General features: G+C 39.7%; 1 protein-coding gene across 1 annotated transcript in view; it reads right to left on the reverse strand.

Annotated features, from left to right (window-relative positions):
- The window catches only part of PXDN (peroxidasin), a 149,975-nt gene that overhangs the window by 34,407 nt on the left and 93,190 nt on the right, over window positions 1-22,378 (reverse strand). Inside the window, exons 12-18 of the mRNA XM_006022973.3 lie at window positions 21,008-21,166; window positions 19,976-20,088; window positions 13,184-13,340; window positions 9,889-9,997; window positions 8,309-8,466; window positions 3,930-5,433; window positions 3,196-3,330 (exon numbers count right to left, since the gene is read on the reverse strand). Coding sequence (XP_006023035.1) covers window positions 3,196-3,330; window positions 3,930-5,433; window positions 8,309-8,466; window positions 9,889-9,997; window positions 13,184-13,340; window positions 19,976-20,088; window positions 21,008-21,166 — 2,335 coding nt within the window. The remainder of the gene's footprint in view (window positions 1-3,195; window positions 3,331-3,929; window positions 5,434-8,308; window positions 8,467-9,888; window positions 9,998-13,183; window positions 13,341-19,975; window positions 20,089-21,007; window positions 21,167-22,378) is intronic.

Raw genomic sequence — 22,378 nt, forward strand, 5'->3', positions numbered from 1 at the left:
CAAGCTAGATGATCTGTTCAGGTCCCTCCTGACCCTAGCTACTATGAAACTATGAAACACCCAAAGAACCTTATCTGCCTATGTCCTTAAACCAACACAGCTACAACCTATACCCCAGAATGTTATCTGATATTTTCTGTGTACCTCCACAGACTTATTTAACATGTCTGCCATGCAAGATAATTTTAGTGTGTGGAAACAGAGGGTCCAACTCGCTCAAGTGATAAAGTAGTGAATTTAGATCTATGTACCCAGAAATGGAACATGTGGAAGATTATCTCTATTTTACAGAGAAGCAGACTGAGAGGTTAAGGGTCAGTCTTAGTTACAGGAGACTCACAAAATCCTGGCTTCCTGTTCTGAGGCCAATCAGCCACATAAGGTTGCCTTTTAGGTTAGGGACAAACACTACACATAAACTGGTTTAAGTGATCAGAAACTGGTTTAAACCAGTAACAGAATAGATGTTCAGTGCATATAAACCAGTTTGAATACGGCTGAAAGCAGGTTGAGATAAACCTGGTTGAATGTAGTATCAGACTTAACTGATTTGAGTCAAACCAGTTTACGCAATGTCTGTCCCAGACCCCTTGCTGGTTTAAGTTAAACCAGACACCCCCAGCATCCCGGCATACTCTCTGGGCTGGACAGGGCTCTCTGCTCCCTGGCTGCAGCTCCAGAAGAGACTTGCAGGCTGCTCCCTTCCCCTGCATCACTCCCGGCTAAGCAGGAATTCCCTCCTCCCCTCTGCCTTGCTGAGAGGTATCTGCCTATTAGCAAGCAGACCACCTGCTGGCTCTGGTCCATGCTGTGACAAAGGCAAAACAGGTAGCTGGTAATGTACTTCTGTTGTTTTCTTAATGGGGTAATAAACACTGAGTTAGGGGTGATAAACACTGCTATCAATTCCCTGCAGGGCTAATCAGAGCATCCTGCCGAGGTCTGGCCACATCTCCCGTTTCCCCCTCACCTCAGTTTTGTGGAAAGGAAGGGAGGGCTGATTTACTGCCCCACAGCTTCTAGCCTCAGTCACTGCAGGCATGTGCTTACATTTCTGAAATGAAAAGGGAATGTCTATGCACCTCCAAATCGGTTCAAGCTTTGCAGATTAGACTAACCTGCAAAAAATGAATCAATTCAGGCTCAGGCTATTTGAATGTCTGTCCCTAGCCCTAGAGCTTACTATGAAATTTACACTATAAAAAGGTAAAAGGCTTTAACAATTGATTGAACTTCAAGGTCCTTTCCAACTCTGTAATTCATAAAATCATAGAAAGTTAGGACTGGAAGGGACCTCAGGAGGTCATCTAATCCAACCCCCTGCTCAAAGCAGGTCCATCCCCAACTAGGTCATCCCAACCAAGACTCTGTCTAGCCAGGTTTTGAAAACCTCCAAGGATGGAGCTTTCACCACCTGTCTGGGTAACTTGTTCCAGTGTTTTACTACCCACCTAGTGAAAACATTCTTCCTAATATCTAACCTAAACTTCCCTTGCTGCAACTTGAAACTGTTGCTCCTTGTTCTGTCATCTGTCACCACTGTGAACAGCCTAGCTCCATCCTTTTCTGAACCCACCTTCAGGTAGTTGAAGGCTGCTATTAAGTCTCCTCTCAGTCTCCCCTTCTCTAGACTACATAAGCCCAGTTTCCCCAGTCTTTCCTCACAAGTCATGTGCCCCAGCCCCCTCACCATTTTTGTCACCCTCTGCTGGACTCTCCAATTTGTCCACATACATTTTGTAGTGAGAGCCCCAAATCTGAACACAGTACTTCAGATGTGGCCTCACCAGTGCTGAATAGATGGGAATAATCACTTCCCTTCACCTACTGGCAACATGCCTAACAATGCAGCCCAGTATGCTGTTAGCCTTCTTGGCAATAAAGGCACACTGCTGCTTCATATTCAGCTTACTGTCCACTGTAACCCCCAGCTCCTTTTCTGCAGAGCTGCTGCCTAGCCAGTCAGCCCCCAGCCTGTACTAGTGCCTGGGACTGTTCCATCCTAAGTGCAGGATTTTTCACTTGTCCTTTTTGAACCTCATGAGATTTCTTTTGGCCCAATCCTCTAATTTGTTTAGGTCACTGAATCCTAGCCCTACCCTCCAGTGTATCTGCTACTCCCCTCATCTTGGCGACATCTACAAACTTGCTGAGGGTGCACTCTATGCCATCTTTCAGGTTGTTGATGAAACCATGGAACATAATCGGCCCCAGGACCAACCCCTAGGACACTCCACTTGATACTGGCTGCCAACTAGACATCAAGCTATTGATTAGTATCCTCTGAGCCCAATGCTCCAGCCAGTTTTTTGTCCACCTTACAGTCTGTTCATCCAGGCCATACTTCCTTAGCTTACCTGCGAAAACGTTGTGGGAGACCATATCAAAAGCCTTGCTAAAATCAAGGTACACCATATCAACCGGTCTCCCCACATCCACAGAGCCATTCACCTCGTCATAGAAGGCAATCATGTTAGTCAAGCATGACTTGCCCTTGGTGAATCCATGCTGACTGTTCCTAATCACCCTTTTCTCCTCCAAGTGCTTTAAAATTGTTTCCTTGAGGATCTGCTCCATGATTTTTCCAGGTACTGTGGTGAGGCTGATTGGTCTGCAGTTCCCTGGATCCTCCCTTTTCCCTTTGTTAAAAATGGGCACTATGTTTGCCTTTTTCCAATCATCCAGGACCTCTCCTGATCACCATGAGCTTTCAAAGATTATGGCCAATGGCTCTGCAATCAATCAGCCAACTCCCTCGGCAACCTTGGGTGCATCCCATATGGCCCTATGGACACATCAGTTTAGAATTGTTTTCCAACTATTTAAGTCGGTCAAATAAAAGATATCAGATTCACCCAAAGAACCTCGTCTGCCTCAGTTTGGAATTATGATTCCAAAAAATTAAGCCAGAACAGCTAACATTTTAGGTCCTTTGAAAAGCTTTATTTAGTTTCAAACCTCCATTTATTTTCTTATATGATGTCAAATATAGAAATGAAACTGAGATAAAACAGAGTTTATAAAGTTTGTGAAAGAAGTGGAAGTGGTAGCTTTATTTTTCATTTCTATATTAGAATCATGTAAGAAAAGGAAATGGAGATTTGCTGTTGAAACAAGATGCTTAAACATACTTTTGCAACTAAGTATTTTTTTCATTTTTAATCACTTAGAGTTTTCCACAGTACTAAGAATTACCTGTCTCCATCCCGAAGACGTTTAAACTGTGTACTCAACAGACACATCAAAGTTGGCCCCAATCGGCTACCGGGAACTAAATCTTCTACCATTAGAGCAGGAAATAAATCTACATTCAGCGGTGAACCATATAATCTATAACAAGAAAAATACCAACAGTATGCATGAAAAATCATGTATTACAAACAAGTCAGTATTGACACAAATATGGGCAACAGGCCTGAAAAATTAACAGAAAAATATGACAGTGGTATAATATCACTTCTAGCCTTATTTCTGCTACATTTTATTCAAAATATGGACTGTGAAACTACAGAAATAAACACTGACAGGCAATCTCAGTATTAAATTTAAATATGTTTACATATTTTTAATATTACTCATAAAATGGGAAGTAATACTAGCTGACACAGCTGGCACTTCAGAGACTTGCAGAGAGTGACACAGGAACTTCAGACAATTTCTACAACTTTTGAAGCGGAAGAATTGCACAATATGGGGCACTAGTAAGGAAAAGACAGTCCATAGCTTACCAAAGTGTTACTAAATCTTATCCCAGCCTCACACATTTCCTGTTGAGAACAGGATGGTTTGTGGGAAATTTCCCTCATCACTTGCTTCATGTACATTTTCTTCTAGGGTTCATGCACTTCAATAAGTATTAATTTCATGTGCACAATTAGATATAATATTACACTTGCTTTAAAAAATATTCTTTTGCACTTCAAGCTCACCTGCTAAGTTTCTCCCTGATTTCAGGATTCTTAATTTCATTTTTCAAATCTTCAAAAGTCTGAGCTGAAGACAGATTACAGTATACTCTAAAATCATGATAGGGAGGAATTCCATGATCTCTGCCTCTTTGAATATTCATAGCTGCCAGATCTAAAGCCACAGTACGTGCCATGGAGAAGAGTCTTTCTGTTAATTCTGTATTGAGTAACTGCGATGGTACACGCATCTTACCAGCAACACCAAACAATCCCCTTAGAAGTGGATCAATGCCGCCTTCATTTACAATCCGAAATGGAGAGAAGAATGCCTTATGAAGAGGTACATGGCCTTGTGGTATAGTTTCAAAGTTTTCATCCAGCCGATACAATAAAGGATTGATAAGTGTATGACCAAACCTAAAAGCGGCAGTTGCAAACTCATTAGTTATGCCAGAATTAACATTAGGATCATAACCTTTATATTCTCCAAGCATCTTCATGCCTACCTCTCCTAAGATCTTAGGTAGCCAATGGCTGTATGTTATATGTTGCATTTCTGCACCAACAATTTTGCGTGTTTCATGATATATCGTGTCACCATCCCAATGTGGATTCAGTTTCAGTAGCTCTGTAGCAATTCTATTGTGTTCTCTAAACCACAATGTATGCATACTAGTGAGACCCAGCTGTTCATTAGCACGCTGATCCCCAGCTAAGAAGCAAGGAATCGGGCTCTCATTTTCATCTCTCATGCATTCTGTTGGTGGGCCAGTAGCAAAGGGAAGAAGAGGCTTGCCTGATCTCTGTACAATACCCTGCCTCAGAAGGCCCCTTTGACTTGCAAAGTCTCTGATTTCTAGTGCCTCATGGTCTGAACTGCCATATACGTTGGATGCATCAATATAAGAAGTCAGTTGGTTGATCTGTTCCCGTGGGTAAACAGAATTCATTAAAAGAGATGTCATGCCACTTCCGCAAACAGGACTGGAACGTACAAAAAACATGCAGCGTGCACCATTTCTAACTCTGGGGTCATTCGGTGGTATCATGATTGAGAAACAAGGAGGATCATTTGTACAAACTGAACTGCAATGCTGACCATCAGAAAACCTCGCTTCACTTAGAGCAGCAACTGTGAGGTCAAGGTCATGATCAAGAAATTGACCCCACTGCATTAGCATGTGAGTATACTGATTGTCAGGGGTTATTGTTTCAGTTCCTAATAAAGTAGTGGAAACCAAGCGAGGCATAGGGAGTGTGTATCCATTATAGCGTCTATTAGATCCAATGCCCCTAGGCAAATTAAATCCATTTTCATAAACTGACTTCAACAAGCGTTCAAAGGCTGTTAGAGAGGCTCCCCACATTGGATGCTGCAGGTTATTGCAAGTCCCATCATGAGTCCTATATTTCTGGTGAAAGCACATATCTGAACAGTTATTCACTCTTCTGTGGGCTGTGCAGCCCGATAGGTTTGCTATCAGGTTCAAGTACTGTGGAGATACAAGATCATTATAGTGATAGCCTGAAATAAAAGAGAGGCAGAGGGAAAATTAAAGACATATTCCTGTCCAAAATCTAATATCACAAATAAACTACTGGACAAAATTTTATTATATTTTCCATATTACTAAATAGAGCTATTGGTTAAGAAGAGAATGCTGCCATTAGAAGGTCAGAATGAAGCCTTATAAAGATGCCAACTTTTAAACAGAAGGGGGAAAAAATCATAACAACCAAGTGTCACATTTTTAAAAACAGCTCTGGAGTTGGTATACTTTCAAAAGTACTTGACATCCATGCAAATTATTTGAAAACATGTTCACTTCATGTAAAGGTAACCTAAATGAGTTAAACTCTTTGAAAATCTGACCCCCAACTAATATCAAAAGTCAAGATAGTTATCATAGAATCATAGGGTCTGCCAGAACCATCTAGTTCAACACACTACACAAATGCAGGATGTGCTACTCCTAAACCATCAGAGACAAATGGTTATCCAGCCTTTTTTTAAAACCTCCATTGAAGTAGGTTCTACAATTTCCTTCCACAGCTTGTTCCATTGTTCTAATGTTGTAACTATAAGGACATTTTTTCCTGAGATTTAATCTAAATCTGCTTTGTTGCTGTTTATACCCATTATTCTGTGTCCTGTGCTCTGCTTCATGGCATTCTTTCAAATATCCGTGAGTTTATTTGAAATATTCTGCAATATTTACTATGATGAATAAGGAATAAAAAAAAAGAAGTAACAAAAACAGCTACAATACCCAACTTTTCTAGGTACATATAAGTAGCCATATTCCTTGAGGTGGAAAAATTATAATTTAATCAGAGATAAGATGAAGCAAGTGTAAAAAAAAACAAAAAACAAAAAACCAAAAAAACCAACATCAGACATGCACATGCGCCATGGCAGGAAGCATGATTGTGGGCATCATGCCTCAGATCCCATTACATCTTTCACTGCAAATCGGCCAGGGGCCTGAGACTAATTTGTCTTGCACTATGCACATTCCTGGAAAGTTCTATTGCCCCACGTGGCTATGTGGTCACAACGAAGCTTTCTGAGTATACTTAGTAGAGAATCATGGGGTAGGTGTAACAAGGTGAATCCAAAACTGTGCCCAAGTGCAAAAAATGCAGTTACACAGCTGCATGTGCATGACTTAAGCATATCAAGGTAAAATAGGATCTGGATCAAAGATCCAAGGCTCCACATAGCTTCCCCAGATCCAAACCTAGAGACTAGGAAAGAGGCCATTTACATGAAAACATATTACTTTCACACTTTCAGTTTCTTTAAAATAAATAAAGATACCTGTCTTGGGAGATCAAACACTAGACCTGATTCTGAGAAAAAGTCCCAATACTATATAAACTATTACTAATGCTATATAAAGTCTAAGATTTTTTGTTTACGTTTTAAAACTCATATGATCATGGCAGGAGCTCTACTGTATTCCCTTTCGGTCAACATTAGACTGATTAGTTTTTAATACCATGTAGTTTCATACACAATTATTCATGAAAACTCAAAATGAGATGTGCATGAATTTGCACTACAAATACACACATATGCATCCAGTAAGGCAAAAAAATTTCTATGTCACTGATGTGACAAAATGCAATTTTCTGAACATTCAAATACATGTACAGTATAGTTACAAAATGTGTGTGGGGAGGGGGTGGGGAGTAAAAAGGACATTTTCAATTACTAATAAATTCATAGAAATCATGAGCTTTTGTGTTTACAAAAAGAATATGATTTTTTGTGATGAATTATGCCTTGTAAATTATTTGCTTAAGTCTAATTTAATAGTCCACCTTTACCAGCAAAAATTATGGTGTACCAATTCCACAAAGATTACTCTATTCGGCCTTATAAAAATGTTGGACTAGTTTAGGGTCATAGTTAGAATTTTAGGAAGTTACAGTACATTCTCAATTAGAAACATCAAAAGGAACACTATAAGGAAAATATTTTCTCTCATACTTTAGTGTAGCTTTTGGTTGTGTGCCTAGTCTCTGCATTACTTCTAAAATGCCATCATTATTTCCAAATGCTTTGCTCATACATTTCAAGTGCAGAAACACTACATATCAACTGCCAAAAATAGAAACTTATAGGTACTACAACACAATTACCTTACAGTTTTCTTTGTATATTTAGTTGTATGTTCTCAAGTTGGGAATTATGAGTTTGAATGCTAAGTTCAACAATTAAAAGAGAAGAAATATTAAACTGCGTATTTCTTCTATGATTTATAAAAAAGCAGCAGTAATTATGTTTCTTAATCACAAATCAATTTAAGAACAGGCCTCCATGAAACAACTACAGTACTTTAGTTTGATATTCTACTTCATTCAAAAAGGAAGAAGTAGTTAATGCTAGGAAAACTGCTACAATAAATATAAAACTTTATTTTGCAAAATGATCACAAATGTCAAATCTTTCCTCTTAGGTCATCTCTTTTCTGTAATTAGACATACAGATTTATAATATTTCTATTTGAGAAAATAACTAATAAAAATATTGAGACTTATCAGCATATAAGTCTTGCTAAGAAACAACAGCTCACACTCTACCAGACAATACTATGGACTTCAGTTGAACCACTTGTAAGAATTTGACTGCAGCAAAGACTTCTTTGCAAGCCAAAGTGGGAATTAAAATAACGCACGAGCAGATCTCTATGAAGCTACATCAAAACATAACAATATGCAAAGCAAGGACCCAGATTGGCAACCCTAGTTCTTGCTGAACTTTTACATGGTCAGCTGAGCTCCAATGATTTAAATGGCAGTCAGGTTTTTTAAATTAACACCGCTTGAAGTATAAGTATTTGAGATCATATACACAGTACAACACAGAGAAAAATTAGGAAAAAAGGACTGACTTGTTCCATTTAGGTCAACCATTAAACCATCTCGTACATGATCTTGAATAAGCTGTAATGTTCTTTCAAATATTTCGCCAGCTCTCGCTTGCTCAACAGTGTATGGATCTCTTGGGTATCGAAATAAGGCTAGCAAATCATTTGGAGAACGAGGACGACTAATAGATAATTGGAAAAAAAAATTGTGAATGCATACACTAGAGCTATAAGAGAACAACCATAACACTACAAATAATATAAGTTCTGCAACTAAAGATATCACTAGATATGATTAGACTATACCTTGGTTACTCATCCCAAAATGGAAGGCAAAAATAAATAAGAATAAATATATTTAAACACTTAAATAGATTACATTTACATTAAAATGCGTTAGACCAACATCAAAATAGCAGCGAGCTATTGAAATGTACTCCTTTTTCCAAATGTTTGGGGTAAATATTTAAAGGAGGGGTTAGCAACGGTTAGCTCGGGGGTAGGCAACCCTCGGCACATGTGCCAGTGTGCCACACAAAGGCTTTTGCTTGGCATTCGGGCCTAAGGAGGACAGCAGGGGAGCTATAAGGGGCCTGATCCTTGGTGTGGAAGTGCAGCCCCAGCCCTGTTCCCTGTTGTCTCCCTTAAGGTGCACGTGCACCTGCTGCCTGCAATGAGCCAGGCTGGGGCTCTGCACACCCTGCTGCAGCTGTTTGCAGCCTTTCTGCTGCCTACTGCAAGCAGCCCGGGCTCCATGGAAGGAGCCAGGGGCCTACCCAGAGCCCAGGCCAGGTGTGGCAGGAAGCTGGGAGGCTGCAAGAGGTTACACCTGGGTCAGTGGAGCTCAGCCTGGCTCACTGCTGGCAGTGGGTGCACGCATGCCTCAGGGTGGACAGCGGGAAAGAAGGCTGCACTGCTACAACAAAGATCAGGCCTCTCACAGCTCCTGCCATCTGCCCCTGACATGCAAACATTTTACAAGACAAGGTTGTGGGTATTTTTGGCACTCTGCCTAAGAAGGTTGCCAATCTCTAGTATAGTCCAGGGGCCAAAACTGGTTTGTAAAGTGACTTGACTGGGACTGCAGCAGCAAAAGGAAGAGTGTGGCTGGCCCCCTTCACCAACACACTGCTGATTCCCTCTGCAGTGTCCCCACCACCCCATAGAGCTCTCATTGCTTTCTCCCCCATTCCTGTGGCACATGCTGCTACCATCAACATTGTTGCTACCATCCCACCCTTCCCACCGCTGTTGGGGATGAGAAATGGTAGTACATGGCAGAGGCATTAGTAGGCAGCTTGGCTGCTCAGGGGAAAGGTTGCCAAGTCTCAAGTGGCCAGCCCAGTCCTCTAAAAGGTTGCTAAATCCTGATTTAGAGCCTTATTGGATAAAAGTTTTTTTGCATAGCATGGTGCAATTTATTTTTACATAGTGATCTCATGCCATATTACCAGGACTCTAGAAACTAACCAGAAGTTAAAGTTGTTATATAAAATCATGACATTGTCTCATTTCTCCTATGCATTGATTTTGATGATTTTTCTATATCTTTTGGTATATCCAAAATTAATTTTGGCTTCCCAGTTTTTTTAATAGCACGATACCTGTCAAATAGATGTGTACGTGTTGAATTTATAGCTCTGTCAACAGTAGCGATTGCTTCCACAATTGACGTTTGTACAAATGGATCTCCATTTCGACTGACATTAGGAACTAGAAAAACATGAAGTTGCATGTTAGAGCAAAAATTACCACACAAAATAGTTACTCCTATAAAGTAGTGTCTAGACACTACATCATTTCAGTTTCACAGAGAACCACTTTTCTGTAAGTTTTACCTGCTCCAAAATTTAAAATTACTAACCATTTGGGAACTCTATTAAACCATATTTACACCTGCTGAGGACTTCAGATTTTGCAATGCCAGTTAAAAAATCATTTTTTAAATTAAACTGCTTTTAATAATAAAATGGTATGTCAAAAGTTCACAAGACCATTAAAATGGAAATGGCTGTAATCTTTATAAATTTTACAAATTTGTAAACATGATCAAAACAAAAAGTGAATACGAAGTGAAGTTTGCATATCTGAACTTTTGATCTGGTGTGGCAAATCAGCAGCTTAAAGATGCTTGGATCAATGACTATGATCTAGGATCCACAGCAATCAATGAAAAGACTCCTGTTGACTTCAGTGCTTGAGTTTACTGACTAATACAAAACTCTACAATGGGATCTTTATAATGCCAATCCTCAAGGAGACCCACAGAACTTTTAATTTTGGAAAATGACACTGAGAGAATAGAAAAATTGGAGGAAAAAGGGGGTGACCACAACAGTGCAATGATTGCAATGATTAGCTATATCAAACCTATGTTAATTGTGAGTATACTTGGTGCTGTCAGTTTGACACAAAACTGTTAATTTCCTATGTTTTTCTCTGAGATTTTTTTTAAATACACAACTTTATCTTCAAAGCACAAAGTCACTAATTTTGTACAACTGGTAGCTCAGCTTCTGGCTCCATTAAAATACCCGAAGAATGATTTTTCTGAATATGGATAAACATGGTTGGAATTCTAAACTTCAGGACCTAAACAGCAGAAATTACAATTGTATTTTATTTTTTGCTTTAAACACCAATAGCTTGCTTTTTCAGCTGACATACTACACTTTTTTTTTTTCAATTCAGTGACCTATAGGTTTACTATTCTAATGGAAAACAATTTACAGGGACCCTAAAATAATCATAGGCACTCAATTTTTACTTATTTTTTAAAATATAGCTTTGAAGCATTCAAATATTTTTGAAGACAACAAAAATGTATCCTCATTGTGTACTGCTTCAAATATAATCCAGATTTTAAAAGTCACAGTAGTATTAAAATACCATGGCAAGGAATATTTCTGTCCCTCCCATGGCTTTAGTCTTCCGTAGAAATATTATTTAACCTACACCTAAATGATAGAAAAGGGAGTTATATCAAAAATCTATTTTGGGAACATGGAAAAAACCCTAATCTTAGTTCAAAAGAAATATTTTAGATAGACTGTGGCTTTTTCATCTCATAGTTAGCTTATTCCAGGGAATAACTTCCAACTCTACAGGGTGCTGCTGGGTGTTCTCCTGGAGTTCAGATGTACTGACATACAGAGTTTAGAGCAAATAATTGTTTTTGGTCAAAAGGGAATACAAGAAGGGAGCTGAGAAAGAGAGATAGGAAGATAGGATGGATGAGCATTTGGAGCACTCTGAAACCTGGAGTGCTTCATATTTGATATACTTCAACATCATGCAGACATGCAGTTCCCCTGCCTCCATTCCTCCCTCTGATTGGCCCAACACCAAATGCCTCAAGATGGCTAAAAAAATATGCTGCTACACTGCTATTTAGCCAAAGAGTAGGCGACCAAAAATCCCATGCATGCCTCTTGGCCTTAGTAGGTTCCTACGGTGAGCTGAGTGCGCAGAAGACCACTCACTGGCTGTTCACTCCATTCTTGCCCTCCCCAACTCCCACAGGGTGGGGGGAACAGAACAGAGCACTGTGGGATGCTGGAAGACTGCTGGTAAGTAAAGATGTTCCAGGAAGAAAAAAGACTGTCTTGCATTCCAAAGTTTATATAAAACTCTATACTAACTATGCAGTTGGTTTGTTAACAATATTACCCAAAGAAATCCTTGCCTCTCATTGCAGGAAGCGCTTCAAAATGAAGCATTTCAAAGATCTCTTTTTCAAGGATCATTTATGAAGTGTTTTATCTGTGAACACCTGCATTCTTGCTATTTAGATTGCTTCAAACAGTGTATTTGTCCATGGTCATGGTATTATACCATCTACATAGAAAATTTAGTTCTATGCTTTTCATGTTTTTTATTTATGTTGTATGTTCAGAGGGCAGATCAACTGGCACATTAAAGATCATTAAAACACGTTAATGACAGCACAACAAAATGAAGAATATTTTGAAGGGCAGTAGGAAATAATAACCAATTATACAAAAACAGATCTTTGAATCTATACCATACTGTTATAATGACATGATGTAAAAAAATATTAGATTTAATCTTAGTGCTAGGGAAAGGAAAAATGGTGTATAGACATAGTTTAATAAAAAGGAAATAGTAAAAAGGAATAGTATTTTAATAAAAGGGAATTTGAAAAAATAAAGTTTGGCACCATCAGTAAATGCTTTAGGACCAGTCTATATAAATGTAAAGTGATTATACAAATATTAGAGAGAGATTATATTACACTGTCAAGACTGTCAGGTAGGTTTTTACCATATATATATAGACATGCACACAATTATTTTATATAATATAATAATATATAATATAAAAACTCCTTTGTTACACCTATCCTTGCTCATTTGTTATTTCCATTGCTTCTTATACAACCATTAAGAATCACTTTTAGGAATTCCTTGCCTGCAGCAGCAACCTAGTTTCCAACTGGCTATGGTAAGGCTTCCTTTAAAAATGCCAGATGATTTGCTTTCAAGTCAAGTCATTTGCTCAGAAGTCAGACTCAGCAAATTCAGATACAGCAAAAGAATACCTCAGGAGGAAACTAGCATGGCTCCTGCAACCCCAAATGTTTGGGCTTCAGCCATTACTATGCTTCAAGAGTCATGAATCATACGGAAAAAGAAAAGAAAACATAGATGCCTAAATCTTTGAAAAACTCAGCCAAAATCTTTCTACCTTTTACTGACTGGTAAGCAGTCAGTCACCTAAATTTAGTCTTACAAGTCAAAAGAATTATAGAGGCAAGCAAGAAGTTCACAAGTTGGCCTTTAGTGTTTTTAATCGGATTTTGTGTCTATAAGTTAAACAATCATCGTTCATTTAGGAACTAATTGATATCTTGCCATGCATTATATTTACAGACCTTACCATCAACACTTAGAACCATGCTAACAGAAGAGTAGCCTATAGTATTCCGGGCAACACATTCATATCGGCCTTCATCAGCTGTTCCAACATCACGAATGGTGAGAAATCCCTCTGGACTAACATGAAACTTCCCACTTTCTGTTACCTGAACCCCATCCTGCAGCAAAGCACAATGCTTAGTTATTCTGAATGCACACTTTCTAAGAATTTTATTAGTATTTATGCTAACATGCCAAAATCAAACATTAAATAGACAAGAGATTCCACCTTGCGGCAGAATGGGGTGTTAGGTGGTTAGATGGGGCACACCATCCCAGCCTCCCCCTGCCCTCTCCCTCCCCCATCATTCTTGATGGGCAATTGGCTAGTTTTTTATAGTTCTGATAGCAACATTTCATTATAACAAAAGCCATAACTACACACCACTTCGATAAGATGTCTCCCATAAAAAGCAGTAAAGCACATCCATTTTTTAACTAAAAAACAATGACAATATAGCTCAATAGCTGTATGCCCTTTGCAGATAAAACACATGTCCAAAAAGCAGCACTATGTGCCCTTTGGGGATATGCAGTATGCTATTGGGACTGGATTGGATTCAAATTTGATTGAATAAAAACAGCTTTAACTGAACGCTTCCAAAAATGCTAATTAACTGCAAAGGAGGCAGAACAGAAATGCTACTCTTGAGAGTCCCTCTCCCACTCCAGGGGCATAGTTCCAATCACACCTGTCTGGTGGCTTTCATCTCTGCATCAGAGTTGCCATCTGAACACCATAAAAAGGAGAAGACTACCACCACAGAAAATGGGATTCAGTTTCCCAAATCAGGAACTGGAAGAGTATCAGCAGAATCACCCTTAGCTGATTCATTACACTATGTATTTGATTGAATGCTCTTCTTTTTTTTTTTTAAGAAACCCTCAGTGCTCCAGGGTTTGCAGATGTATGGTACACTCTGAAATTAAATTATGATAGACGACTGAGATTGCAGGGGAGTTTGAAGATAGCCACAATGACAGCGGTCAACTTGGAGGTTTTGTTTGTTTTTGTTTGTACTAAAGGTTACAGGGTTCCTCAATCACCAGAAAGTATACATACGTATTGAAAGCAGACATGGTGATAAGGATGCCCTGGATTTCTCTATTAAAGTAACCTGTCAATTTTTTAATAATTTATATTTATTGAATTAATGAAGGTGCACATTGGAAGAGTTGCAGACAGAGATGTGGGGCAGAAAATTTTCCAGTGCTTTATTTTTCCATGGGAAATTTTCCATAAGAATTCATTGTTTCATAAAATTCATTAGTAACAATGAATGGATGCCAATACAATATTAGGCAAGCTTGGCAGTTTCAAAGTTGTAATTTTTTTTCAGGTGATTATCCCTAGGCAGCGTGTGAGAAAGTACCTATATTGATTTGTAAAGAGGAGGGTTAATACACTCACATAGTAATCCAAACCAAAAATCAAGTTATGAATTCATGTAATAGACTGTGCAGGTCAAATCAAAACCAATGCTAAAATTCTTATTTCATCTCAGACTGCAAGTGAAAACAAAACCAAAACTAAAAGTATGATTAATTTTGTTTCACTTTCAAACACAGAGCAGTGTCTCATTTCTTTTCTTGAGTTGGGGAAGCTGAAAGTGTTTGCATAAGATCTGTTAGTTTTTTAGTGCTTTTCCTTTGAGGTAGTCATAATAATGCCTAATCAGAAAATAACAAACTAGTCTGTGGCATCATTCTAGTGACATTCAAGCCACTGAAGGAAGGAAGAAAGTTGCTAGATGTAAATATTGCAGACAGGAGTATGCTAACACCACAACAAGAATGAAGAAACATTTAATAACATGTAGAAACTGTCCTGAAAGAATAAAAGCCATACATAGAAAGCTAAATATAACCAAGTAGTAGACAACATCATCTGAGAAAAGTCTGCTTTGGGAATCCTATGTAAGTAAACAAATTAATACATTCAACAACACACCATATAGACTAGCATCTATATTGTATTAAAACATTATAATTTTAAAAGTTGCTAATGCAACTCTGGACTATCATTTATTTATTTATTTCAAATATTTGTATCCTCCTTTTCTGCTTGCACTAAGTACCAAAAGTAGCTTAGGCTTAACAATATATTTTTTTAAACTACATAACAGATAGTTAATTATTTCAATCCAGCAAAGCGAGCTGAGTCCTCTGGCCAATGGCAGAGGCCAGACTATACTTACCTTTGGCTCTGCAGTGCCAGGACAACTAAGCAGCAAGTTGAGCAGCACAGTGTTCTTTCTGGCAGGGAGGGGGGAAAACAAGCTCCCTGCCGCTTGTCCTTCTCTTTCTGATGGATGAGGCCAAGCTAGAATAGGCTAAAATAAAAATCGTTTCCCCCTTTTGTTGCAGGAACTTGTAGCTCAAGTGAAATAGCACATTTGCAAAAAATGGAAAATTAAAATGTTGAGCTGCCAGGTATCGAAAAAGAAGAATTGGGATCCTTGCTTTCAAGATCACTGTCACCAGATATGCGATCCACCATGAGTAACTGTTCAAGACAGTCAAGCTTTTTATCAAGCTTTGTGGACAAAATGTCAGAAGAAGATCAAGAAAAAGCATTTGAGACATTAGCTTGAGCTATATTTGCAAGTGGTACACCTCTTTCCATAACAGAAAATCAGTAATGGAAGGAACATAAACTAATTCGTCCATCATATAAGTTACTGTCATATTATCGCTTACCACATTCTCTCTTGGATAGTATGACAGAGTTAAAACAATGGTTATTCAAAGGATTGGAAAGAATCACTGACTCTGATGTCAGATGGATGGACTGATATACAAGGAAATCCTTTAGTGAACACTGTGTTAGTAACACCTAAACCAATATTCCTAAAAGCAACTGCTACCAAATCTTCTCATCATGCCGGTGAATATATAGCCAAATTGTTGAGTGAAGAGATTGAAAGTGCAGGTCCCTCCAGGGTACTTGCCCTTGTAAGTGATAATATGAGTAACATGAAAGCTGCATGGCAAATATTAAAAGGCAAAGTATCTTCATCTAATAGTATTTGGCTTTCTTGCTCATGGGTTGAATCTTCTGGCAAAGGACATAGTAAGCGTGAATACAATGAAGACAATATTGGCAAATGGCAAAGCGATTGTGACGGTATTCAACAATCATCATGTTGGTAATCAGACTGAAGAAATTAAGAAAGAGAAGCAGGGGAAGGAAAAAGTTGCCAGGAGAAACTAGATGGGACTCGGCTACAAAGTGTTTACATAGTTTGCTGTGCACAGAGAACTGTTTGTAGTGTGCTTCAGTAGATTATTCCCATGAACATTCAGAAGAAAATTCTCGACAACGATGTGTTCTGGGTTCGAGTTCAAGGAGCATTCAATTTGCTACTACCAGTTTAGGTGGCTATCAAGAAACTTGAAGGAGATACACCAAGACTTTCAAATATTCCAGAGATATTCAGACAACTGAATGAAAATCTAATTGAGCTTTTGCCTTCTTCACTTCTATCCAAAGAAGTAGTAGTAGAAGTAAAACAAATGTTTACCAAGAGATCTGAGTTTTGCTCTTGTCCAGTTCATCTGGCAGCAAACCTTTCGGATCCTCAACACAGAGAACAACATTTATCAGAAAATGAATTATCTACTGCTCTCAATACAATTATAGAAGTAGCTAAGAGTGTCCCCAACATCAACAAAATAGCTGTGATGACAGACATTGCCAAGTACAGTACAAAAGAAAAACTTTGGCGCAAAGACATCATTTAGTGGGCAACAGAGAATACATCTCCTATCACATGGTGGAAGGGAGACTGTAACACCTGACTGTTGTCCAGGATCACTCTAAGGATCATAAGCATTCCACCAACTGCAGCTTTTTGTGAATGGAACTGGAAGGCTTTCAGCTCAATCAAGACAAAAAAGAGAAATAGACTAACAAATGAACGCACCGCTAAGCTTGTTTTTAGTTCTCAAAATCTCTTGCTTCTGGAGAATGAGTTAGAAGCACAATTAGTGAAGAAGATGCAGTGTGATAAGTTGCCTTTGCCCATAGACTCATTGGTAAAACCATCCTGTAGCAAAAGAGAACTTGGTTCAAGTAGTTCTGAGTCAGATTTGCCTCAATCTGATTCTGAAATGGAACTAATAAGTAGTGCAAGTGATTCTACAGATAGACACAGTGAAACTGGAGGTGCTGCAATGACTGCAGTGGAAGAGAGTTAAACTCTGCTGAAGTAGGCGAGTGGTCGTATCAGACACAGTTCTTTGGGTGTGCTGAAATTAGTGTCAGCAATTTTCAGTGCCTTCTTTTTTTTCTTAAATTTAAACAGTGTATGGGAAGTACATGCTATTGTGTATTGTCTTTACATTTTTACAAGTATTCCAATAAAAATAATTTATTTCCACATAAAGCTTTGAATTTTTTTGAATATAACATATAAACCACATTAAGTGTGTTGTATTTAATTTTTTTTCCTGATCAAATATTTCAATTCAAATACTTGTGGCTATTGGGACATCGAATTAACATGGCTTGTGGCTATTGGGGTTACCTTTTTAGTTTTGTTTACTAAATATAAGTCAAATAAACTAAATGCAAAATCAGATCATGCATTCAGGGCAATGCAAACATGAAACAAATATGCTAAATCAGATCGCACTGTTTTATAGGGCTTTGAAAAATTTTCCAGAAAACCTACATCTCTGGTTGCAGGAAAATAATTTCAAAAATACCTAAAAAATTTTAAGATAAGCAAATCCACTCTGGTGCACAAATATAAAATAAAAGGGCAAATCTAGCAACCATCTGCCAAAGACAACTGCCAAAAGGGATCAAACCCACTTTATATCATAGAAGAAAAAAGAGGTTAGTACAAGGGTGCTCAGCCTCCATGAAGCCATCGCATTTGGCCCACAGGTCAAGAAATTTGGCAGTAGGGGAGCAGTGTCCATTAAAACAATGACGCTCCCCTATGTCAGATTCCCAAGCCCCGCAAGCCTGGTTGCAGCCAGGCTGTGCCCCTTTCCCCCTGCAAGGCTGGGTTGGTGCTGTACCATTTTCCCCTTCCCCCTGTGAGGCTGGGCCATGTTTCTTTTCCCTGCAGGGCTGGGTCATGCCTCCTTCCCCCTGTGGGGCTGGGTCATATCCCTCTCCTCTACTTGCCTGCCCCGTGCCCCTCCAGTGTGCCAGGTGAAGCCTCCTCCTCCCCCTGGGGCTGGGCTCAAGGTGGGCTGCCTCCCACCACCCTCCAAATAGCTGTATGGTGGCTGCTCTGTTGGCCCTGGCCACTGGATTGGAACCACCATCTGGACCATGGTCAGATCAGGCACTGCCTGTCCAGCCTGTTGGGGAAAAAGACTGAGCACCACTGGGTTAGCAGATGCAACTAAAGTGAATGTGTATGTGCACCCTCACACACATGGTCAATCAAAGAATCAAGCAACTGGCTGTAATAAAATCCTCAAAATACAGAGAGTTCTAGTGAAAGGTAATATTAATCTTGTCTCTGCATTATGCTTCAGCACACATTTTGAAGGGCCATGCTTTTGAAAATTGTGGCATGTGGGAAGACTTAGCATACAACAATTAAAGCAGCATTATATTTGTAACCCATATTGATGTTGGGATGTAAATCAGGAACTTCAAGATTCCCATTGGCATTACATTCTTTATGCTTGCCAGTGGACTCTGCTAGAATACAGCATAACATACACCTTTACCTGTTCACCTGAAAAAAAAAGCCAAGACTGAACATAAGCCCTACCTTATGTTTTTTTGCTTTAGATAGTTTTAATTTTAGTTTAATGTTATCTCGCAGTGCTTATTTCCCTAATTTTCATTAGGGAAATTATTAACAAATATTTGCTGAATAAGCATGGATAGAAAGGTACCATTCAAAAGCTTCACAATGAGGCACCAAATCACACTCTTGGTTACAGCCTCAGTACTGTATATATGCATATGAACAGCAATTCACTTCTAGCAGTGGGAATTTGTGGGAAATTTCAATGATTAGAAGTCTTTCCAAGAAAGGGAGTACACAGGTGTTGCAGCCTCCAGGTACCCCCCTCTCCCACACTCCCTGTGCCTTCCCCATACCAGAGTGGATGCTGGTCTAGGGAAGGTGTGGAGAGCAGTGGGGAAAAGATTCCTCCATGCATTCCCCAGACCACAGTCACCCTGGTATTAGGAAGCTGCAGAGAGCACTACCCCACTGTTCCCTCCCCTCCTGGTCTCTGGGAGTGGAGAGAGTAGTGGGGTACCATCCCTTGCCTCTTCCCTAGACAGGGTGTCTTTCTAAAGGTCTGGGGTGCTATGAGCCAGACATCAGTGAATTTTCCCTCATGTTGGGCTCAGGATGCCGTGGACCTTTAAAAAAGGGTACTGCAGCTGGGAGCCCTGACTGAACACCTGACAACTTTTAAAAGTTTTTTGGGCACAGTAAGCCTGACATCATGAGATCCTCCCCTGCATCGAGCAGCATGGACTGTGTAAGATTGGAATAGAGGCTGTTAGTAGCGCATCTTTTATTTTAAATCTGCAATATGAACTTCAGTTCACATGTATGAGAAGTGTTACAAAGTCCTGTGCAGAATCAGGTTACGTAGCTGCATTCTGGACACCATTACCAGACCAAAGCCTAATGTATTTGCAACAATTTACTTAGACACAGAACAAGCAGAACAGTCTGCTGCTCTGCACTTAAAGCCTGATTTGACACCAATGAAATGCGAAGGAGGCACTGCGTTCTAAATCAGTCCAACAAAGATCTGTTACCTTGTTCCATGTTATTACTGGCTCAGGCTCTCCCTGACTACTGCAGGGAATCTGAACATTTGTTCCAACTTCTACTGTCATATCACTTGGGACGCTAGCGAACACCGGGGTAACTAAAAAGAAGTTACGTTAACAGTTAAAAAGAACAGTAAAGAAAATTCAGAGGCATATAATTTGAAACAGCAACTATACTAAATAAATATAACCATTAGATGAATTAAAAATTTTTAAAGCCAAAACAAGGACATTTTTAAAAAATAAAAATAATATTTTGAAAGTACCATTATTTGTACGTAAAAATATCAGCAAAAGCATTACTATGGGACAGAAAGTATTCTGTTTTTAAAGGAAACTATTACACTACTTTGTTCTCAGTTGCTTACAACTGTTGTCAAATGTTAACCCCATTTGAACTAAAATGTTCCATGATTTTTGGGTCAGGTTGATTTCTTCCCCCACACCCCCAAAAAGAAAATAAATTAACCAAAAGAGTCTGGTTGACCAGTCTGGCCATTTCTGAGAAGAAAGCTGTGGAAAAACTGCTATATCCATATTAGAATATTCTGGAAACCGAAATATTTTCTTTAACAGCTCTAGAACCTGCAGGCTTTACAATTTCAGAGGAAGTATGAGCCTTTGTGCCAGTAATGTGATTTCCTATGCCCCTGAAAACCCACAAAGGCAAACTTAACCCAGCTAAAATATCATTATTCTTCTACTAAATTACATCCACACTTTCAGGCTTTTTCATATTATAAGATCTTTTCATATTATAAGAGCACTCGGAGTTCCCAAAAAGCATCAAGTCTCTTTTGTGTTAAACGCTGAACAAGAGAGAATGTACTAATTACATGAATTCTACTGTGATAAAGGTAAAAAGTGCCTTTTGGAATTATCTGAACCAGACTTCAACATTTAAGCGAGTCTAATATCCATGATGAAAAGAATAAACCATGCATCTAAATTAATATTTTAACCTCAGTCTAAATGTAGCATTTTTAATAGATGCAAATATGGATATTGAAAACTTACCTCTGGGTTGTACTGTTAGGTATACAGTAATTCTTTGAGATCCGATAATATTGACAGCTTGACACTCATATTGGCCTTGGTCATGTAATGCCACTCTGGAAATCCTCAAGGTTCCAGATGACAGTACTAAATGTCTTCTATCAACAGACAGTTGGCTCCCTGAACCGCAACATAATTTATTAGTTATAACAACATAAGATAAAATATTTATTTTTGAAAAATGAGAACGCAAGAAATTTAGGGTTTATGCTAACAACAACAGTATTGTTTTGTGAAATGTCTAGTTGTTTTGTTTTAATTTAGGACAATTGTTGGAAACCATTACCTACTGCCACAACAGACCATATTTGCCTGAATACGAGATGACCTTGAATTAAAGATGATCTCCCAATAATTAGATTCTACACACAGAAAATTTAGAAATATACTATAAGTTTTCCATGTACGAAATCTAATTATTGGAGAATCATCTTCAATTTATCCCTCTACTACTGCCAAGTGGTGAGGGGAGGACATGAGGGGGACAGTAATGGGGTAGGTGGTGGGAGGGACAGACAGTGGGGGAGGTAGTAGGGAGGGGGCACATGGTAGCAGGCAGTAATGGGGCAGACAGTGGAGAAAGCAATGAGGGACAGGTAGTCAGGGGCAGATAACAAGGGCAGTATGGAGGGGGTGGAGCAGACAGTGAGAAGCAGGCAGCCTGCCCCCTGCTGCCTCTCTACCTCCAGTCTTCCTATCATGCCTGTCCCCCTGCACCCTCAGGCTGTACTGATCACCCTTCCCATGCCCCTCCCTCCCCTTTCCCTCTCTATACGCTGCTTCTGCTCCCTGCAGTTTGGGGTCCCTGCCCCACCTTCCCCCTGTCTCCACCCCTCTGACATCTCCCCCCGACTGCCTGCCCCTCCACCCCCGCCCCCTTATCTTTGCCCCTGCAGATTCAGGTCCCTGCCCCACCTTCCTCCCATTTCTGCTCCCCCTGAAATCTCTCCCCCACCACCTGCCCCTCCCCCACTTATCTTTGCGTCTTGCTGGTAGGCTCTCTGTGCTGCAGCCTGGGGCACAAAGCATGGCTTCAACCTAGCCCCATTGGAGCGGTGCAGAGCTGGCACTGCTGCTACAGAGCTGGGCTGGAGCACATAATTCATGCTCCAGGCTGTAGCAAAGATGAAGTCTGTGGCGCAAAGCTAAGGAGTGTGGCACAGGGGGAGAGAAAAGAAGCAGTATGGGGCAGGGGGCGCTGACTGGGCAGGAGTGGCTCAGCGTGGAGAGGCAGCTGGGGGCAGGCAGCAGCTCCAGCTCCAGCTTCAGCCCTAAACCCTGCCCCACGCTGCGTCATGCTTGATTGTAAGGTGAGGGGCTCTTTCCCCATTT

Source organism: Alligator sinensis, unplaced genomic scaffold, assembly GCF_000455745.1.
Source record: "Alligator sinensis unplaced genomic scaffold, ASM45574v1 scaffold832_1, whole genome shotgun sequence".
Classification (NCBI taxonomy): Eukaryota; Metazoa; Chordata; order Crocodylia; family Alligatoridae; genus Alligator; species Alligator sinensis.